This window comes from Pseudophryne corroboree, chromosome 1, assembly GCF_028390025.1.
Source record: "Pseudophryne corroboree isolate aPseCor3 chromosome 1, aPseCor3.hap2, whole genome shotgun sequence".
NCBI classification, from domain to species: domain Eukaryota; kingdom Metazoa; phylum Chordata; class Amphibia; order Anura; family Myobatrachidae; genus Pseudophryne; species Pseudophryne corroboree.
Genome location: NC_086444.1, coordinates 397,712,659 through 397,736,037, shown reverse-complemented (window position 1 = coordinate 397,736,037; position 23,379 = coordinate 397,712,659). Strand labels below are relative to the sequence as shown.

The 23,379-nt window shown below is 43.4% G+C and overlaps 1 protein-coding gene across 6 annotated transcripts in view; it reads left to right on the top strand.

The window, feature by feature from the left end:
• Window positions 1-23,379, top strand: part of MYO18B (myosin XVIIIB) — a 1,127,577-nt gene that overhangs the window by 557,492 nt on the left and 546,706 nt on the right. For all 6 annotated transcript variants that reach the window (XM_063913212.1, XM_063913213.1, XM_063913208.1 and 3 more), the window contains exon 22: window positions 12,054-12,163. In XM_063913212.1, the coding sequence (XP_063769282.1) occupies window positions 12,054-12,163 (110 nt within the window). The remainder of the gene's footprint in view (window positions 1-12,053; window positions 12,164-23,379) is intronic.

Genomic DNA, 23,379 nt, shown 5'->3' with positions numbered 1-23,379 from the left:
GAGTCTCCCTGGTTATTCCTGAACTCTCCACGGAAAACCCTGACCGCCGGCTGGCCCAGGTTGGAAACCAGGAATCACGGGACCAGGGAAGAAGCAAACGCCCTATGGCCCTGTTCGGCTCTTCAGTGCACATCGCTTGATTTCTCAGGAACACGCTGCCACACACCCGCCGCTAACCACTACAATACATAGGGTGCGAACTCCCCTGTGAAGATGATGCCCTTCTAACAACATGACTACTCCACCGTCGCTTCCTGCCTGAATAACCATCCACTACGGTCATCCTCTCTTTACCTATATGATCTACTAATCCCTCCAGGGACATCCCGACATGCCTCCAAAGAAATCGAAGGGGTCTAAATCTGCTTCACAAGTGAATTTTTTTGGGTCCTCCTCCTCCGGTAAGAAGTCTCGTACACCACTTTCCTCGCCAAATATGGCTCAATCATCTCAAGCATCTTCATCAATAATAAGCAACACGGCCCACGCCGCACAAGCTGAGATGGACTCTTTAGATGGCCCGGTCACGCTACGCTCAATCCATTCCATGCTAGCTTCTTTCAAGTCAGACATTACATCTGAGCTTAGATCCAATATACAAGCCCTTCGCTCTGATATTTCGGAAATCGGTGACAGAACAGACCACATTGAACACAAGATGGAGGAGCTAGTAACATCACATAATGATCTGATCTCCGCACATGACGCTCTCCTGGACGAGGTCGCTACCATCCGAGACAAAACCACAGATTTGGAGGACCGCTCACGTAGGAATAATATAAAAATAAGAGGCATCCCTGATGATGTTCCAAATGCTGACTTATATGGATACGCCACAGATCTTTTCCACAAATTGATACCTGATGTCCCACTACCTGACCTCCTGATTGACAGGATCCATAGACTCCCGAAGTCTAGACAAGCACCTGCTCAGGCCTCCCGGGACACACTTCTCAGGGTTCATTTTTTTCACACTAAGGAAAAGATCCTACGTGCAGCACTACCCTCTTCACCTACGGCGACTTGCCTAGGCCCTCTTCAACTTTTCCAGGACCTGTCTCCAGCGACCATGGCCAAAAGGCGATCATTCTTTAACATTACATCAGCCTTACGGAAAGCTACGGTCCAATATAAGTGGGGTTTCCCCACTAAGCTGATTGTGCTACGCAATGGCATAACCACCGTCATCACCACACCTGAGGATGGATCTAAAACTCTGAAAAAATGGGACATCCCTCTCGACATGCAGCCTGTTCCCCCGACTACTTCACCGAAACGGATTGCCCAAGACTGGACATTGGCCCCGGACTGAGAAACACTTGGGAATAACCATACGACAACCTTACGACAACTATTATCCAGGTTTCGTTTTTTCCCATACAGGCTCATCTGTAGCTATACTTCATTATACTATAGTTAATGCTTTGAGTCGGATGTTTAGATGTTTTTGTTTAAACTTAGATAGCAGTAGATCTGTCTATGTTTCAAATAGACAGCAAACGCCCATTTCCTATTATCTTAGGATGACCTACGCTTGTTTAGCTTTGTCTACTTACCTTATCTATTATTGTGATTGATGATTATATGTTAAACATGTTCTGGTTTGGAGGCGACGGTGGGAAAAGTTGGCTGGTATGCCACCCACCCACACCTGTCCGTCACGATACCCATGTGACGGGATCTCTGGCTCCTTTATGGATGCTATTTCTGTTTTTTTTCCATGTTTTATTTCTTGTTCTGTCTTCTACCCTCATATTCTTCTCCCTACTGATGTTGACTATTCTTCGGTCTTAAAGGACTGTGCCGATATGCATGATAACTGGATGCATGTGTTACTGATGTTTTTAGCCATGCTATGTATCACCCCCTCATACCCTCCCTCATGGCCACCTTTCTGAGTCTTAATGTTAAGGGGCTTAACTCACCTAATAAGAGGCGCCTGGCCCTAAAATACTTTACAGATCAAAAGGCGGATGTAGTAGCTATACAGGAATCCCATTTCCCATTACACTCTCCCCCTCAGTTTTCCAATACCAATTACCCGGTTCACTATATCTCCTGTGGGCCGTTCAAGAGAAACGGTGTCGCTATCCTCTTCCACAAATCGTGCTCCTTCCAACTGGAAAGTAAATGGGTAGATGGCAATGGCAGATACCTGATTCTAGTGGGGAAACTACGAACCAAATATGTAACTTTGGTCTCTCTCTATGCCCCTAATTCTAATCAACCCAGATTTCTGAAATCCTTCCTTCAAAAGTTGTACAGTGTCAAGAAAGGAGCGGTTTTCCTGATGGGTGACTTTAACTTAGCCCCTGATCCTAATCTTGATAAATCCTCGAAACTCGACAAACAGTCCGCTAATGCAGCCAAAGCACTGGCCTCCTCCTTTTCACACCTACTAGCCGAATTTGACTTATATGATGCTTGGAGAATCAGGAATATAGGGGCCAGAGACTATACATTTTATTCGGCAGTGCACAGATCCTATTCTAGGATCGACTTGCTCCTGACGGATAAATGGACATTACAATCAATTCCCAACGTCAAAATATTGCCGATATCATGGTCAGACCACGCCCCATTACTTTGGACTTGGTCATACAAAACGCATACCCCCGCACCACGCCCCTGGAGACTACGGGACTACATTTTGAAAGATGAGGACGGAGTCTCTATATTACGAGAGGCCTTGTCTTCTTATTTGGCCACAAACAGTCCCGCAGATACCTCTATCTCCAATCATTGGTGTGCTCTTAAAGCAGTCCTGCGAGGTGCAGCAATCCATGCCTCAGCTCATATAGCGCGTCGAGACCGGGAAGTTCAGTTGGCTTATGAGTTGGAGGTGACGACGCTAGAAACTAAACATAAACAATCCCCTACCGATGATATCACCTTAGCGTCCCTGACTGAAGCAAAGAGGAAACTGAACAGTCTCTACCTTTTGCACGTACAAAGAGCTGTCTCTAACCTAAAGCAAAAATACTATACATTAGGTAATAGGGCGGGTAAATTACTGGCGCGGAAACTCAGAGGGAAAAATCTTATCAATAGAATTAAATACTTGGCAAACTCAGACGGACCGCCGTCACTGAACCCTAAAGACATTGCAAACCAATTTGCCTCCTATTATAGGAAGCTATACAACCTCAAACAGGACCCCCTAACCCCGCAACCCTCCTTGCAGCTTATACGGTCTTTTCTAGATTCCATTAATCTACCTTCCATTTCTCCCGAGGATGCCTCCACACTTTGTACACCCTGGACTGAGAGAGAAATTCAGTCTTCCCTGAAAGCCCTTAAAAAAGACAAAGCCCCTGGGCCAGACGGGTTCATTAATCTCTTTTACATTACCTTTCAGGACTCACTCTCCCCACTCCTCCTTAATCTGTACAATGATGCTTCCTCTAACCCTTTCCCTAGAGAAATGTTGGAAGCACGGGTGATAACAATTCTCAAACCTGGCAAGAACCCATCCCTCTGCGCAAATTATAGACCCATAGCACTTTTGAATACAGATATAAAGATCTATGCCAAACTGCTTGCAAATAGACTGAACCCGCTGATTCCCGCATTGGTCCATCAAGACCAAGCGGGCTTCACTATCGGTCGCCAAGCCTCTGACAATACCAGGAGAGTCTTCTCCCTTCTAGAGGCCCGCTTCATGTCGCGGGAGCCCTTATTGTTGCTTTCCCTAGATGCGGAGAAGGCTTTCGACAGGATTCACTGGTTATACATGTCAGAAGTTCTTGCCAGGTTTGGGTTTACGGGACAATTTTTACAGAACGTCCTACGCCTATATACGCACCCCTCAGCACACGTTTTTAGTAACGGGTTTCTATCTGATTCTTTCCCCATCACCAACGGCACCCGTCAGGGATGTCCACTATCACCATTAATTTTCATTTTAGCTATAGAACCCCTAGCAGAGAAAATTAGAGCGTCTACCCTAGTTAGCGGAGTCTACATAGGTCCCACACAACACAAGATTTGCCTGTTTGCAGATGACGTCCTGCTGTTTGTAACTAAGCCTGAAATTTCCCTCCCAGTTATCCACGATATCCTGCAAGACTACGCCAAAATTTCCTACTATAAACTAAATACGGCTAAAACAGAGGCATTAGCATTTGACATTGAACCAATCCCACTCCAATCCCTACAATCTACATATCCCTACGCCTGGCAGGATTCTTCCATCCAATACCTTGGGATTAAGATTCCTTCCAGTTCTCACTCCACGGTGGAGTGTAACTACCTTCCTCTCTTGGGCCAATTCCGTACCCTCACCAAACAGTGGACGAACTATGAAATCTCATGGTTGGGGCGCCTTTCATCAATTAAAATGATGCTCCTCCCTAAAATTCTTTACCTATTCAGAGCCATACCTTATTTAGTACCGCTTGCTCTCCTTAACAAATTTTATTCTGTCATGTCTACTTTTATATGGAAGGGTAAAAAACCCAGGATAGCTAGAAACCGTCTGTTTAGATCCAAAGGCAAGGGGGGTCTTGCATTTCCCAACCTTGAGCTATATCAACATGCATGTCTACTTGATCAGCTGAAGGACTGGCTCCAGACTGACCCCGTAAAACCCTGGGTAAATATTGAAAGTAATATGTGCACAGGATTCCCTCTCCCAGATTTAATCTGGGTCAAGCCACTACATAGACCCCCCTCTACCAAATTTATAAGGAGTATAACTAACTCTCTTAAGGTCTGGGACAGATTAGTTAATAACCTAGGCGACTGCCCGCTTCCCTCTACGCACCTATCCATTTTAGCAATTTCCAAAATACTCCCAGACCTACCAATACGGAACTGGCAGGAGTTAGGGGTTCGACAGATTAAGGATTTGTATGACAAATCAGAGCTTAAAACCTTCCAACAACTACAAACCCAATATCTGATACCAACAAAGGATTTTTACAAGTACTTACGTATCAGACATTGGATTAGGGCAAATATGTCGAACCCTCTCACCCCTCCTACCCCACCCCCATATATTTTAAGTAACTTTTCCTCCATACAGCACAAAGGTGGTATATCTCAGTGGTATATTACGCTCCTCTCCCCACTCAATGACAAAAAACTACATGTTCAAACACGGTGGGAATCAGAATTTAATATCCTTCTGACGGAGCAGGATTGGGAAAATATCTTTATGAACATCTTTAAAATGTCTCGGTGCATCAACCACACTGAAATGATGTTCAAATTGATCCATGGTCTATATCACACACCTGATAGACTCCATAGGATCTGGCCAGACTCCTCTAAATTCTGCTGGAGGCAATGTGGATCAGAGGGTACCCTAACTCACATATTTTGGACATGCCCAGTTATCAGACCTCTGTGGATAGAGATTTTTGGGCTAATTGAGAAGATCACAAAGGTTACCCTCCCCCACCGCCCTGAAATTGTCTTTTTGCATTACTTTCCCCCTCATATACCCTCTGAATATTCTTATGTGATAGGCCATATCCTTATAGCTACCAGGGCCGCAATTGCGCAATATTGGAAAAGAACAGACCCCCCACACTTATCCAAAATTATAACGTCAATACAGCGCAATTTTGAAATGGAAACTATGAGCATTAAATATTCTTTAGCTCCCCAATCTCCTCTACTGAAATGGCTACCGTGGTTTGATTATTACACATCTGGCACTAACCCCCGGATCACCTTGGCGGGTAATAGATGATGCTTAACCTCCTTCTTTTTCATTCTTTTTTATTTTTATTTACTTAGATTTAGATTTAAGTTTATACACTGCTTAACCAAATTGCAAAGAAATATGCGCAGGCCTCCTACAGTGTCCCCGAACGTCCGACGGTCAACATCCCCCCTATTCTGCACTACATTCCTTATCTATCTTTTTTCTTACTCCTTTTCCTCACTCCTTCTTTATTCCCTACCTTTAAGATCTTTAGTTTAAGTATTAATACTACTTTACAATTATATATTAGGATTTTCAGACATACAGATACTGTATTATTGGCCTTATTTTTGTTTACATAACGATATGTATGTTCTGTAATGTAAAAGCTTCTCTAATAAAAATTTCTTCAGTAAAAAAAAAAAAAAAAAAAAATATATATATATATTTCAAGGACGGCTGAACTCAGAAAGTCTGACTCGCTGTTTATACTGTATGCACCCAACAAGCTGGGTGTTCCTGCGTCTAAGCAGACGATTGCTCGTTGGATTTGTAGCACAATTCAACTTGCGCATTCTGTGGCAGGCCTGCCACAGCCAAAATCTGTAAATGCCCACTCCACAAGGAAGGTGGGCTCACCTTGGGCGGCTGCCCGAGGGGTCTCGGCATTACAACGCTGCCGAGCAGCTACGTGGTCAAGGGAGAACACGTTTGTAAAATTCTACAAATTTGATACCCTGGCTAAGGAGGACCTGGAGTTCTCTCATTCGGTGCTGCAGAGTCATCCGCACTCTCCCGCCCGTTTGGGAGCTTTGGTATAATCCCCATGGTCCTGACGGAGTCCCCAGCATCCACTTAGGACGTCAGAGAAAATAAGAATTTACTTACTGATAATTCTATTTCTCGTAGTCCGTAGTGGATGCTGGGCGCCCATCCCAAGTGCGGATTGTCTGCAATACTTGTACATAGTTATTGTTACAAAAATCGGGTTATTATTGTTGGAAGCCATCTTTTCAGAGGCTCCTCTGTTATCATGCTGTTAACTGGGTTCAGATCTCAAGTTGTACAGTGTGATTGGTGTGGCTGGTATGAGTCTTACCCGGGATTCAAAATCCTTCCTTATTGTGTACGCTCGTCCGGGCACAGTATCCTAACTGAGGCTTGGAGGAGGGTCATAGGGGGAGGAGCCAGTGCACACCACCTAGTGGTCAAATTTTTAATTTTGTGCCCTGTCTCCTGCGGAGCCGCTATTCCCCATGGTCCTGACGGAGTCCCCAGCATCCACTACGGACTACGAGAAATAGAATTATCGGTAAGTAAATTCTTATTTTCTTCTTCTTCTTCATGGGCATTAATAAATTCATCCACATATTAGAGCAAATACATTAATTTCCTTTTTCAATCTGTGAGTATAGGCATGATCAGCTTTACTACTTGTGATCTGGTTCCAATAAAACTTAACTATAGAGTTCCATGATCTTACCGATTACCATATAGTGATTATTGTGTTTTGCAAACAAGATGTTCTTGGCCTTTTTTGACATAACTCTCAGGCTGTCGCATACAATTCTTCTTGTATATTACCATTAAGAAAAGCAGTTTTGATATGATGTTTCATATTTCTTAAAATCAGCTATAGCGATTAAGGTTCTGAAAGTACTCTGTTTAGCAAATGGTGCAAAACTGGCATCATAATATTCACCATACAGTATTTTTGAGAATAGCCCTTTGCCACTAATCTTGCTTTAACTCTGTAAACTTTACCTTCACAGTCACATTTGGTCTTAAAAATCCATTTACATCCAATTGCGTGTCTTCCTGGTGGTAACTCTGTAAGACTCCATGTTTCGAGCTGTTTCACAGATTACATGTCTTTATTAGCATTTTTAATCCATTTTTCCTTCTCATGGGTAGGCAGTTTCTGCATCTCTTTCCCAGATTCTGGTTCAGGTTACGGTGCTCTACATGCAAGATAAAATATTCACTTTTGTGTTATACTTGTGTTCCAGCCTCTTCAACAATAACTGAATCATCCATAGTTCTATAACCCTTTTGCAATTCACTGTAGCCTATAAAGCACTCCTTTTGCAAAAGTAATCCACTTTGAGCAATTCTCCTTTGGGACGTGCACAAATGCTTAAGTTCCAAATATATTTTTATGTTGTAGCCCAGGTTTCTTTCCATTCCACAGTTCATATGGAGTGTTTTCAAATTTGTTTTTACAAATAAATGATTTTGAAGATATCAGGCTGTTGATTGCTTTTCCTCAGTACATTGCTGTCATACAGCTGTATCCTCTATGTGGCACGTAGTGCGAAAAACTGGTCGCAATAGGTTTCCCTGCACCTTGTCGCAGGGAGGCGTATTCAGTCACAGTGTAATTAATTGAGTCTCCAGTGGGTGCAATATGGGTAATAGAGTTGGGTCAGACAGCACTATAAAAAAATTACAATGAGCGACATCTCTATGTCACTGCAAGTGTCAGTCACCTGTATCTGTGGTTCTCCTGGCATAGTGGTACCACCAATGGTTATCATGCCCATTAGTTTGGGTTTGTACTGTATATCTGTATAAAAAGTAGCATCCACAACTTTTTCTAATTTTCCCAAAACAAGTTCAGTCGTGGTTCTTATACAGACTCAGACATGCACACAGATATACAGTCAAAATTAGAAAAAAGCTGGGTATGCTACTTTTTACACAGATATACAATACAAAACAATACAATGTGTGGCTTTTTAAATTACGAAAGTCTTATCTTTATGAGACTGATTTTACTGTACTTCTTCTGCATTGCTTTAATAGGCAGTCTCCCCCACCCCCAATCCCAACCTCTGTGATACTTGTGATTTCAGGGACTGGTTGTAATGCTTAGTAAGTGACAAACACAACACGACCGGTACACAACTATATGTAAATGAATGGCTCATGTTGGCTTTGATTGGGGGAAGGGAACCCAGAAGGCACAGAAGGCACATTAGTTTGTAAGGCATATTAGCATTGTGCAAGCACCGCAATTTGCCTGGCTTGAGTGAGCCATCAGATCCCGGGCGTAATTTGGAAACCCACACTTGTATATCTGTGTAAAAAGTAACATCTATTATGTATTAAATTTAGATTTATTTGCTTAAATACTTAATCATGACAGTGGGAGTTGAGTGCAATTTGCAAACCAAACTCGCATTTATAATTTAAAAATAAAAAATAAATGAAGTAGTGTTGTATTTATCCATCTACGAATAAAAAATAATATAAGAGATAATGCTGTAGCTATCATAAAATATCCATATTTATTGCTATAGCGATGTAGTAATAAAAAATGAATGTAAAAATAAAGTTATTTCTAACATCATGTAGTTAAATCTTGTATTCAAAACAGTTTAAAATCCATGTCTACAAAATCATGATGCCCTCCTACCTGGATTGACAGCAGTGTTATTGGACTCACCAGAGCCGAGAAGTGTAGCGGAGCAGAGGCGTAAAGTGCAGTTAGACTAGTGTATGAACCACCTTTTGAGTCATGCAGTCACGGTCTCCTTGATAGTGTTCAAATTAAAATAACAATGACAATGTCCAAGCCACAAGGACTGTTTGATTAAGATGCCCTGGCTGCTTCCTTCCTGTTTACACTGATTTCCGATGCACGGCGTGCAGTAAATTGTGGCAGCTTGAAATATGTTAGCTCTTAGAGTCAGAGCTACAGAGCAGCATCAGCACCAGATAATGCTCAGAATACTGTGGGCAAAAGTGATATCAATAATAGTGTGGCAGAGAAGCTCCCAGCGAGAACAATTAAGAGTGCAGCTAACAAACAGGGACTATTCCCACTCGTGGGTGTCCACGACACCCACAGAGTGGGAATAAAACCCGTCGAGCCACCAAGCTTGCAGCGTGGAGAGTGCAGAAAGCCTGCAAGGAGCTTCATTGCGCTCGCCCCCCTGCCAGCATACTAGCGGCCGGGATCTCAGTGTCGGTATGCTGACCGCTGGGATCCCGACCACTGGTCACCCAACCCCAACCCCTGAAAAGAACCTTTCAGTAAAGACTTATTGGATGTGTGATGTGCATAACAACACCTGATTTAGGGGTCTATTCATGAAGCCATGAAAAGAGTGGAGAAGTGAGCCTGTGGAGTAGTTGCCCATAGCTACCAATCAGCTGCTACGTAAAATTGTATAGTATGCTAATTAAAAATGAAACTTCAATGCTGATTGGTTGACATGGGCAACTCTCCACTGGCTCACTTCTCCACCCTTTTCACTTCTTCATGAATAGACCACTTAGTTCTAATCTAGACCTTGGGGTCAGTTTACTAAGACTTGGATGGAGATAAAGTGGTTGGAGATAAAGTACCAGCCAACCAGCTCCTAACTGCCATTTTTCAAACCCAGCCTGCGACATGGTACAGATGGGTCCACGTTTATCTTGACCTTTAATAGGATTAATTGAGACCGGCCAGTCGGTGTTAATCCCCTGCTGTAATGACTTAATCCCCTGCTGTATTATTCTCTGTATTGTATTGCAGCTGAGAACAATAGATGAAGGGTTTATGCTAATAACTCATGTTGTGCCTAGGCGCAGAAAACTAGTGAAGATAACCGTGGACCCATCTGTAGTTAGGAGCCGATTGGCTGGTACTTTATCTCCGTCCATCTTACCTCCGTCCAAGGCTTAGTAAATAGAAACCCTTTTCTCTAATATCTCTAAAGGTGGAGAAAGCAAATTGTCACCTTCAACTACTGTTGCTTTGTTGGCTTTGTATTTATTGGTGTCAACCAGTACATCTATGATTATCTGCAGGAGAAACTATTTATAACAATGTAGACACTGTGAAAGGACAGACTGGCAATAAATTACTGTGCATGGTGAACATTTAGCTTTCATGATAGAAAAGCAACTCTGTAGTTCTAGTTAATTATCTAATACCTACAAACAACTACGAGTAGCAAGGTTCCTGTATTTGTCCTATGATGACATTGGGTATGGCGGATTCAGGTACACAGTAATTGATTATTAGTAATATTTTTCTTACATTAGTATGAGACCTATCACACTTCTGACAAGCTCTTAATAAATATCTGCGTTCTCTGCAAGAAAATATATTGCTAATGTCTTAATGATTTTCTGAGATAATGACATGGACTGAAGATGTGGTTGCTGCATACAGTATGACAAATAATTTACTGGCACATTAGGATGAATAACATGATGACTTTTACTTAATTATGTCAACAAATAGCTTCTAGAAACTTTGGAGTGAAACAGCTATATCCATTTATTTAAATAAGTAAAACTGCAATGCAGAGTCTTATGTCCTGTAACTAGTTTCTCCAAAACTGCCTACAATACAGTAGGGGCCTAATTCCGAGTTGATCGCAGCAGCAAATTTGTTAGCAGTTGGGCAAAACTATGTGCACTGCAGGTGGGGCAGATATAACATGTACAGAGAGAGTTAGATTTGGGTGGGATGTGTTCAAACTGAAATCTAAATTGCAGTGTAAAAATAAAGCAGCCAGTATTTACCCTGCACAGAAACAAAATAACCCACCCAAATCTAACTCTCTCTGCAAATGTTATATCTGACCCCTGCAGTGCACATGGTTTTGCCCAACTGCTAACAAACTTGCTGCTGCGATCAACTCGGAATTACCCCCTATATGCCGGTCCTTTATGCAATTACTTATTTTTTTTACGTTCTTAAATTTAAATTATATACAGTGTGTATAATTTGGTTGCATGTACAGTACTTGACATTCATTTGAGGTCATTGTTAATCAATACTATGGAAATAACCCTACCTATTCCATGTTTAACAGCCTATGGGCCTGATTCAGAGATGGACAGAAATTCAATGTCGCTTGTAAGCCAATTTGAATTTCTATACGATTTGATGAAGGAACATGCAGGAGACGTCTCAATAGAAGAGACATCTTCTTCATGAACCTGTGATCCCAGCGCTATGATCCAAAATTGTGACCATCGGTTGTGATGTTCATGCAGACGGTCAGCTAAATAAACTCCAGTTTAAGCTGATGACCAATGGAATGTGAGTTTATGAGGCCTTGCACAGCTGCAGATTCCCGATAATCTGGAATCTACGAGTGTCCCCTCTCCTGCGTCCGTCTTTGAATTATGCCCTATGTCCGGCTACTAGAAGTCCTACTACATGTATTGTAGAGATTATGTCATGTAAATTACCCATTTCCTTTACCAATATATTTCTCTTCAGTTTTTGTGCCTTTGTCATTTTTTGCAGTTTACAGATCATATTTGTAGAAAGCTAAAATAATTAAAAAATTTAAAATTGTGTTGGCATATATATTCATGAGCACAGGAAGATGTAAACGGACAATAAGTATAATAATTTGAATTTTTAATTTTGCATTGTTCACATTCACAGGTTATACTGACCGCATGGGGCTCACAGAGTTTAGACTTCGCTTTCAAATCCTGGCATCACAAGTTATGAAGAAATACATTTCCACCTATGAACCTGTAGATCAGCGAAAGGTATGAATAAAAACAAGTAGTGCAACATAATAAAAGATTAATATCCTACTTTTCAGCATGTAAATTTATGGATATAATTTTACAAAAGTTAATACACTACAAAAAGGCATCCTGAAACATTCACAAGCCATTATATTGACATTGCTTCATGAAGGCAAGCATTAAGTTGTTTGATATTGTATTTATTTCAAAATTCATATCTATCTTTCTGCAAGGTACCGTCCCCTGCTACCAGATATCTTAAGCATCAAAAAGAACCTTTCAGTAAAAATTCATAGGATGTGTGATGTTCATAAAAACACCTGAATTGGTTATAATCAAGCCTTTGGGGGCTATTCAGAGAGCAGTTGGGCAAAACCATGTGCACTGCAGGTGGGGCAGATGTAACAGGTGTAGAGAGAGTTAGATTTGGGTGGAGTGTATTCAAGCTAAAATCTAAATTGCAGTGTAAAAATAAAGCAGACAGTATTTACCCTGCACAGAAACAATATAAACCTCCCAAAGCTAAATCTCTCTGCACATGTTACATCTGCATCACCTGCAATGCAACATGGTTTTGCCCAATTGCTAACTTTTTGGGTTTGCTAACAACTCTGAATAACCCCCTTTATCTCTAATATCTTTCATTTCTATAGGTTGTTTTAAACTTTCCAGATTATATTTTTGTGACTCTCTATAGTAGCAATTTAATACAAAGCAACATGCATGTTAGATTTAGAAGTCTTTTAAATTTACTTTTAGTACACTTTTGGGCAGTTCTCTTACTATACAGCATTTATTAGGAAATATACACTTCTGTGCCTCCCAATATAAGTTATTTCACTTATATATAAGCTTAAAAGAAATAACTTGGAAAGTAAGTAGGAAAAGCAGGAGAAGAACAATACTTGAATATAATGCAGGGGTGGCGGTCAGAGGCAAAGAGCAAAAAAATATTTGTAATGAAGTCAGAGGCAGTATTATGAGCGCGCTGATGGTGCGCGTGTAAAAGATGGGGAGTGGTCTAACTGACAGAAGGTCACGCTCCATTTTTGTGCACCCGTCTTCAGTATGACATTCGTAGGAGCATGACCATGTGTCACACCCCAATTTTTACTTACACTGGCGGCGAGAAACACTGAAACAATCCAGATTTACATAAAATACACTGAAACAAGCCAGCCTCCCCCCTCACTTTGTGCCTATCAGCATCCCACTTCCGTGTCTATCAGCCATCCCCCTTCACTCTGTGCCTCTCAGCATCCCACGTGTGTTTTTCAGCCTGCCCCCCTTCACTCTGTGCCTCTCAGCCTGCTCCCCTCCCCTTTCACTCTGTGCCTCTCAGCCTTCCCCCTTCGCTCTGTGCCTCTCAGCCTTCCCCCTTCGCTCTGTGCCTCTCAGCCTTCCCCCTTCGCTCTGTGCCTCTCAGCCTTCCCCCTTCACTCTGTGCCTCTCAGCCTGCCCCTCTTGACTCTGTGCCTCTCAACCTGCTCCCCCTTCACTCTGTGCCTCTCAGCCTTCCTCCTTCGCTCTGTGCCTCTCAGCCTTCCCCCTTCGCTCTGTGCCTCTCAGCCTTCCCCCTTCACTCTGTGCCTCTCAGCCTGCCCCTCTTCACTCTGTGCCTCTCAACCTGCTCCCCCTTCACTCTGTGCCTCTTAGCCTGCTCCCTCTTTACTCGGTGCCTCTCAGCCTGCTCCCCCTTCACTCTGCCTCTCAGCATCCTCCCCCTCCATCGCTCACCTCTCCCCCTACAGTCACTGGTAACTACCCTCATCTGTATGAATGGGAGCCAGTGAACAGTGAGGCCAGACAGGTGCCGTTTCTTCATGGCGCTGGTGTCAGACAGGGCAGGGAGCAAGATCATGTTGTAGTGCTGGCTTCACGCTACTGCCTCGGCTCCCGGCGTCTCACTCCTGCCTCCACTCATCGTGACGCGCTCCCGCCACCACTCCCGGCAGCCCTGCAAGGAGGGAGGTGACCGCGGGTGAAAGTGTGAGTGTAAGGAGCCTAATCAGTTTGACAGAAGAGCCACGGGTTGGCCATCGCTGATGTAATGGGTTACAATGGAAGGTGTGGGATTAAGGATTTATTAGTAATTGGAGTTCTGTGAATATGTAAAGCCATATGGCCAGAAGCACATACTCTAATTTCATGTGAATACTAGTTGTGTAGATCAAGATTAGACAACTTGTTACTCTCCAGCTGTAGTAAAGAAATCTCAAGGAAAATGGCGCCGGGCGATACCGCACCATTTCCCGTAAAAATGTGCATGCATATTAGGCTATGGCACAGTGCCAGACTCTTCAGTGCATATGCCGGCTCTAGGAGAGCAGGACCCACACGGGGAGTGCTCATGGGCCTCTCTAATGTCTGATATAATGATGTCACTGCTCACTGATGGAACAACTAGTACTGACTGATTGCTGGCGCTTATGTGGCATCAGGGGACTCAAATAGAAAAAGTCATAGTTCAACAGGACTCACTTCATCTGAGCAGATAGTGCAGTCCAGTGGCTGAGGTATCACAGTGTGGCCATGTTTACCTGCCTTCCACCTGCACCTTAGCAGTGTGGCCATGGGAGCATATATCACAGATGTGCCTGTTAGAACAGTCTTATTATTTTTTTTCCCATCATGGCTCCCATACAGGCGGTGGTACTCCAGGGAATGTTATTTATTTATTATTTATTAACAGTTTTTTATATAGTGCAGCAAATTCCGTTGCGCTATACAATTGGAAAACACAGTGATAAAAAAACTGGGTAATAACAGACAGTCATAGAGATAGGAAGGCCCTGCTCAAAAGCTTACAATCTATGTTGTGACGTTGATATTCTCTGCGGTAGGTAAGTTGTCCTGGCTGATGCCCAAGGATGAGGGGATGGCTACTGGCTGTGGGGGGGAAGTCTCAATGGCACTTAAGAGGCATGTGTGGGAGTCTGTTGGCATCTGGGGAGGTGTGAGATGAGCAATTAAGGAGCAACTGGTGAAGGGCTGATGGGCACTTCATGGGATTTTACACAAAACTGAATTACGATGGGACCAGAAACATAATTGGTCCCTGATAGCCATATAATAATTATGAACTTGGTGCAATCACTGCTGACTACATAATACAGTAGTAACAATATATTTTAATGTAACTATACAGCTCCAATAGAAGAAAATATGATTAACAGGTGTTGTGATTTATTTTCCTTACAATAAATGTATAGCACCTTGACATTATGTCTATAATATACTCCTGATTTAATTATTTACTCAGCAGACATAAAGAAGCAAAAAATCTGCAAATACAGGTTATCTTTTATTATTGTATTTTACAGCATGCATTCTTATGAGCAATTATCTTTATCTGTTCCAAATGAATCCTCTATGTCTGTTAATTTTTGTTGCTTTTCATTGGAAATGTGAAAATTTATAAGCAAACACACAGTGAGAAACAGAGCGGATGAAAAGACTATTCATTGAGTCCCATGAATAATTTAGGTGCAGAATATAGGGGAAAGCAGTCATGGCATGACATGAGAGATTTAACATGCAGGTTCCTGTAGCTCTGAGTAGAATAAATACTGGAGAAGGGATTTAGTGTTCTGTCAGAGGAATATCGCTATTGCAACAGAGGAGCAATTCCTGCTGCTTGACATCAATATTGAAATATATATTATTATTGAAGGTAGCTTCTGCATATGTGTTCAGTAATATTGCCTCTTCTAATACCTCTAACTACACTCTGGATATATCAAGCTATGAAAATGTCTCTTCTTGGGATTTTTAATGTACTGAATATAATTGTTTTAGCAGCTCTTCAGAATGATAGCTAAAATTGTATCTGAATAGTGAAAGTGATGGTACCACAGGAGAGGCTGCTTATCATTAATTTATGATTTACAAGCCTAAACTTGATCATTAAGTTAGAAGAAAATGGTTTTATGGAAAAAATGCCCTATATCTTATCCTTCTATAGGTTAAACGAAGCAGGTTCATTTTATACTTATTGAGCTCTTGAGATGTCTTATTCAGATGTCTTGTCTCTGCAGCCAAGCCCCAATGTGATTTACTAGTTATATAGCATGAGTGCCTGGTTAGCAGTTAATTTATTCTAGAAGACTGCAGAGACCCTGGGAAGGTTCATAGGGAGGAATGATGTATAAGGTAAACAGCAGTTCTGAATTCAAGCCGTGTTGCTTAGTGAATAAGGTTAGAGTTTTTGTAATGTCTTTTGCACACTCACAGACACCTGCTTTTGTGAGTAAACCCCCCATTGTCTTGAGTTAGACAGATAGGGTAACATTTAGACTCTAGACCAGAGGTTCTCAAACTCGGTCCTCGGGGGCCCACACGGTGCATGTTTTGCAGGTCTCCTCACAGAATCGCAAGTGAAATAATTAGCTCCACCTGTGGACCTTTTAAAATGTGTCAGTGAGTAATTAATACACCTGTGCACCTGCTGGGTTACCTGCAAAACATGCACTGTGTGTGCCCCCGAGGACCAAGTTTGAGAACCTCTGCTCTAGACTAGAGATGAGCGGGTTCGGTTTCTCTGAAACCGAACCCGCACGAACTTCATGTTTTTTTTACGGGTCCGAGCAGACTCGGATCCTCCCGCCTTGCTCGGTTAACCCGAGCGCGCCCGAACGTCATCATGACGCTGTCGGATTCTCGCGAGACTCGGATTCTATATAAGGAGCCGCGCGTCGCCGCCATTTTCACACGTGCATTGAGATTGATAGGGAGAGGACGTGGCTGGCGTCCTCTCCATTAGAAATTAGATTAGAAGAGAGAGAGAGATTGTGCAGAGTCAGACAGAGTTTACCACAGTGACCAGTGCAGTTGTTGTTAGTTAACTTTTATTTATTTTAATATAATATATCCGTTCTCTGCTATATCCGTTCTCTGCCTGAAAAAAAACGATACACAGCAGCAGCCAGTCACACAGTGTGACTCAGTCTGTGTGCACTCAGCTCAGCCCAGTGTGCTGCACATCAATGTATAAAAGGCAAAGCTTATAATAATTGTGGGGGAGACTGGGGAGCACTGCAGGTTGTTATAGCAGGAGCCCCCAGGAGTACATAATATTATATTAATTTAAAATTAAACAGTGCACACTTTTGCTGCAGGAGTGCCACTGCCAGTGTGACTAGTGGTGACCAGTGCCTGACCACCAGTATAGTAGTATATTGTTGTATGTATTGTATACTATCTCTTTATCAACCAGTCTATATTAGCAGCAGACACAGTACAGTGCGGTAGTTCACGGCTGTGGCTACCTCTGTGTCGGCAGTCGGAACTCGGCAGGCAGTCCGTCCATCCATAATTGTATTACAATATATACCACCTAACCGTGGTATTTTTTTTTCTTTCTTTATACCGTCGTCATAGTGTCATACTAGTTGTTACGAGTATACTACTATCTCTTTATCAACCAGTGTACAGTGCGGTAGTTCACGGCTGTGGCTACCTCTGTGTCGGCAGTCGGCAGGCAGTCCGTCCATCCATAATTGTATTATTATTATAATATATACCACCTAACCGTGGTTTTTTTTCCATTCTTTATACCGTCATAGTGTCATACTAGTTGTTACGAGTATACTACTATCTCTTTATCAACCAGTGTACAGTGCGGTAGTTCACGGCTGTGGCTACCTCTGTGTCGGCAGTCGGCAGGCAGTCCGTCCATCCATAATTGTATTATTATTATAATATATACCACCTAACCGTGGTTTTTTTTTCATTCTTTATACCGTCGTCATAGTGTCATACTAGTTGTTACGAGTATACTACTATCTCTTTATCAACCAGTGTACAGTGCGGTAGTTCACGGCTGTGGCTACCTCTGTGTCGGCAGTCGGCAGGCAGTCCGTCCATCCATAATTGTATTATTATTATAATATATACCACCTAACCGTGGTTTTTTTTTCATTCTTTATACCGTCGTCATAGTGTCATACTAGTTGTTACGAGTATACTACTATCTCTTTATCAACCAGTGTACAGTGCGGTAGTTCACGGCTGTGGCTACCTCTGTGTCGGCAGTCGGCAGGCAGTCCGTCCATCCATAATTGTATTATTATTATAATATATACCACCTAACCGTGGTTTTTTTTTCATTCTTTATACCGTCGTCATAGTGTCATACTAGTTGTTACGAGTATACTACTATCTCTTTATCAACCAGTGTACAGTGCGGTAGTTCACGGCTGTGGCTACCTCTGTGTCGGCAGTCGGCAGGCAGTCCGTCCATCCATAATTGTATTATTATTATAATATATACCACCTAACTGTGGTATTTTTTTTTCTTTCTTTATACCGTCGTCATAGTGTCATACTAGTTGTTACGAGTATACTACTATCTCTTTATCAACCAGTGTACAGTGCGGTAGTTCACGGCTGTGGCTACCTCTGTGTCGGCAGTCGGCAGGCAGTCCGTCCATCCATAATTGTATTATTATTATAATATATACCACCTAACCGTGGTTTTTTTTTCATTCTTTATACCGTCGTCATAGTGTCATACTAGTTGTTACGAGTATACTACTATCTCTTTATCAACCAGTGTACAGTGCGGTAGTTCACGGCTGTGGCTACCTCTGTGTCGGCAGTCGGCAGGCAGTCCGTCCATCCATAATTGTATTATTATTATAATATATACCACCTAACCGTGGTTTTTTTTTCATTCTTTATACCGTCATAGTGTCATACTAGTTGTTACGAGTATACTACTATCTCTTTATCAACCAGTGTACAGTGCGGTAGTTCACGGCTGTGGCTACCTCTGTGTCGGCAGTCGGCAGGCAGTCCGTCCATCCATAATTGTATTATTATTATAATATATACCACCTAACCGTGGTTTTTTTTTCATTCTTTATACCGTCGTCATAGTGTCATACTAGTTGTTACGAGTATACTACTATCTCTTTATCAACCAGTGTACAGTGCGGTAGTTCACGGCTGTGGCTACCTCTGTGTCGGCACTCGGCAGGCAGTCCGTCCATCCATAATTGTATTATTATTATAATATATACCACCTAACCGTGGTTTTTTTTTTCATTCTTTATACCGTCGTCATAGTGTCATACTAGTTGTTACGAGTATACTACTATCTCTTTATCAACCAGTGTACAGTGCGGTAGTTCACGGCTGTGGCTACCTCTGTGTCGGCAGTCGGCAGGCAGTCCGTCCATCCATAATTGTATTATTATTATAATATATACCACCTAACTGTGGTATTTTTTTTTCTTTCTTTATACCGTCGTCATAGTGTCATACTAGTTGTTACGAGTATACTACTATCTCTTTATCAACCAGTGTACAGTGCGGTAGTTCACGGCTGTGGCTACCTCTGTGTCGGCAGTCGGCAGGCAGTCCGTCCATCCATAATTGTATTATTATTATAATATATACCACCTAACCGTGGTTTTTTTATACCACCTAACCGTGGCAGTCCGTCCATAATTGTATACTAGTATCCAATCCATCCATCTCCATTGTTTACCTGAGGTGCCTTTTAGTTCTGCCTATAAAATATGGAGAACAAAAAAGTTGAGGTTCCAAAATTAGGGAAAGATCAAGATCCACTTCCACCTCGTGCTGAAGCTGCTGCCACTAGTCATGGCCGAGACGATGAAATGCCAGCAACGTCGTCTGCCAAGGCCGATGCCCAATGTCATAGTACAGAGCATGTCAAATCCAAAACACCAAATATCAGAAAAAAAAGGACTCCAAAACCTAAAATAAAATTGTCGGAGGAGAAGCGTAAACTTGCCAATATGCCATTTACCACACGGAGTGGCAAGGAACGGCTGAGGCCCTGGCCTATGTTCATGGCTAGTGGTTCAGCTTCACATGAGGATGGAAGCACTCAGCCTCTCGCTAGAAAACTGAAAAGACTCAAGCTGGCAAAAGCACCGCAAAGAACTGTGCGTTCTTTGAAATCCCAAATCCACAAGGAGAGTCCAATTGTGTCGTTTGCGATGCCTGACCTTCCCAACACTGGACGTGAAGAGCATGCGCCTTCCACTATTTGCATGCCCCCTGCAAGTGCTGGAAGGAGCACCCGCAGTCCAGTTCCTGATAGTCAGATTGAAGATGTCAGTGTTGAAGTACACCAGGATGAGGAGGATATGGGTGTTGCTGGCGCTGGGGAGGAAATTGACCAGGAGGATTCTGATGGTGAGGTGGTTTGTTTAAGTCAGGCACCCGGGGAGACACCTGTTGTCCGTGGGAGGAATATGGCCGTTGACATGCCAGGTGAAAATACCAAAAAAATCAGCTCTTCGGTGTGGAGGTATTTCACCAGAAATGCGGACAACAGGTGTCAAGCCGTGTGTTCCCTTTGTCAAGCTGTAATAAGTAGGGGTAAGGACGTTAACCACCTCGGAACATCCTCCCTTATACGTCACCTGCAGCGCATTCATAATAAGTCAGTGACAAGTTCAAAAACTTTGGGTGACAGCGGAAGCAGTCCACTGACCAGTAAATCCCTTCCTCTTGTAACCAAGCTCACGCAAACCACCCCACCAACTCCCTCAGTGTCAATTTCCTCCTTCCCCAGGAATGCCAATAGTCCTGCAGGCCATGTCACTGGCAAGTCTGACGAGTCCTCTCCTGCCTGTGATTCCTCCGATGCATCCTTGCGTGTAACGCCTACTGCTGCTGGCGCTGCTGTTGTTGCCGCTGGGAGTCGATGGTCATCCCAGAGGGGAAGTCGTAAGCCCACTTGTACTACTTCCAGTAAGCAATTGACTGTTCAACAGTCCTTTGCGAGGAAGATGAAATATCACAGCAGTCATCCTACTGCAAAGCGGATAACTGAGTCCTTGACAACTATGTTGGTGTTAGACGTGCGTCCGGTATCCGCCGTTAGTTCACAGGGAACTAGACAATTTATTGAGGCAGTGTGCCCCCGTTACCAAATACCATCTAGGTTCCACTTCTCTAGGCAGGCGATACCGAGAATGTACACGGACGTCAGAAAAAGACTCACCAGTGTCCTAAAAAATGCAGTTGTACCCAATGTCCACTTAACCACGGACATGTGGACAAGTGGAGCAGGGCAGGGTCAGGACTATATGACTGTGACAGCCCACTGGGTAGATGTATGGACTCCCGCCGCAAGAACAGCAGCGGCGGCACCAGTAGCAGCATCTCGCAAACGCCAACTCTTTCCTAGGCAGGCTACGCTTTGTATCACCGCTTTCCAGAATACGCACACAGCTGAAAACCTCTTACGGCAACTGAGGAAGATCATCGCGGAATGGCTTACCCCAATTGGACTCTCCTGTGGATTTGTGGCATCGGACAACGCCAGCAATATTGTGTGTGCATTAAATATGGGCAAATTCCAGCACGTCCCATGTTTTGCACATACCTTGCATTTGGTGGTGCAGAATTTTTTAAAAAACGACAGGGGCGTGCAAGAGATGCTGTCGGTGGCCAGAAAAATTGCGGGACACTTTCGGCGTACAGGCACCACGTACAGAAGACTGGAGCACCACCAAAAACTACTGAACCTGCCCTGCCATCATCTGAAGCAAGAAGTGGTAACGAGGTGGAATTCAACCCTCTATATGCTTCAGAGGTTGGAAGAGCAGCAAAAGGCCATTCAAGCCTATACAATTGAGCACGATATAGGAGATGGAATGCACCTGTCTCAAGTGCAGTGGAGAATGATTTCAACGTTGTGCAAGGTTCTGATGCCCTTTGAACTTGCCACACGTGAAGTCAGTTCAGACACTGCCAGCCTGAGTCAGGTCATTCCCCTCATCAGGCTTTTGCAGAAGAAGCTGGAGGCATTGAAGAAGGAGCTAACACGGAGCGATTCCGCTAGGCATGTGGGACTTGTGGATGCAGCCCTTAATTCGCTTAACAAGGATTCACGGGTGGTCAATCTGTTGAAATCAGAGCACTACATTTTGGCCACCGTGCTCGATCCTAGATTTAAAGCCTACCTTGGATCTCTCTTTCCGGCAGACACAGGTCTGCTGGGGTTGAAAGACCTGCTGGTGACAAAATTGTCAAGTCAAGCGGAACGCGACCTGTCAACATCTCCTCCTTCACATTCTCCCGCAACTGGGGGTGCGAGGAAAAGGCTCAGAATTCCGAGCCCACCCGCTGGCGGTGATGCAGGGCAGTCTGGAGCGACTGCTGATGCTGACATCTGGTCCGGACTGAAGGACCTGACAACGATTACGGACATGTCGTCTACTGTCACTGCATATGATTCTCTCAACATTGATAGAATGGTGGAGGATTATATGAGTGACCGCATCCAAGTAGGCACGTCACACAGTCCGTACTTATACTGGCAGGAAAAAGAGGCAATTTGGAGGCCCTTGCACAAACTGGCTTTATTCTACCTAAGTTGCCCTCCCACAAGTGTGTACTCCGAAAGAGTGTTTAGTGCCGCCGCTCACCTTGTCAGCAATCGGCGTACGAGGTTACATCCAGAAAATGTGGAGAAGATGATGTTCATTAAAATGAATTATAATCAATTCCTCCGCGGAGACATTGACCAGCAGCAATTGCCTCCACAAAGTACACAGGGAGCTGAGATGGTGGATTCCAGTGGGGACGAATTGATAATCTGTGAGGAGGGGGATGTACACGGTGATATATCGGAGGGTGAAGATGAGGTGGACATCTTGCCTCTGTAGAGCCAGTTTGTGCAAGGAGAGATTAATTGCTTCTTTTTTGGGGGGGGTCCAAACCAACCCGTCATATCAGTCACAGTCGTGTGGCAGACCCTGTCACTGAAATGATGGGTTGGTTAAAGTGTGCATGTCCTGTTTTGTTTATACAACATAAGGGTGGGTGGGAGGGCCCAAGGATAATTCCATCTTGCACCTCTTTTTTCTTTTCTTTTTCTTTGCATCATGTGCTGATTGGGGAGGGTTTTTTGGAAGGGACATCCTGCGTGACACTGCAGTGCCACTCCTAGATGGGCCCGGTGTTTGTGTCGGCCACTAGGGTCGCTTATCTTTCTCACACAGTCAGCTACCTCATTGCGCCTCTTTTTTTCTTTGCGTCATGTGCTGTTTGGGGAGGGTTTTTTGGAAGGGACATCCTGCGTGACACTGCAGTGCCACTCCTAGATGGGCCCGGTGTTTGTGTCGGCCACTAGGGTCGCTTATCTTACTCACACAGCGACCTCGGTGCAAATTTTAGGACTAAAAATAATATTGTGAGGTGTGATGTGTTCAGAATAGGCTGAAAATGAGTGTAAATTATGTTTTTTG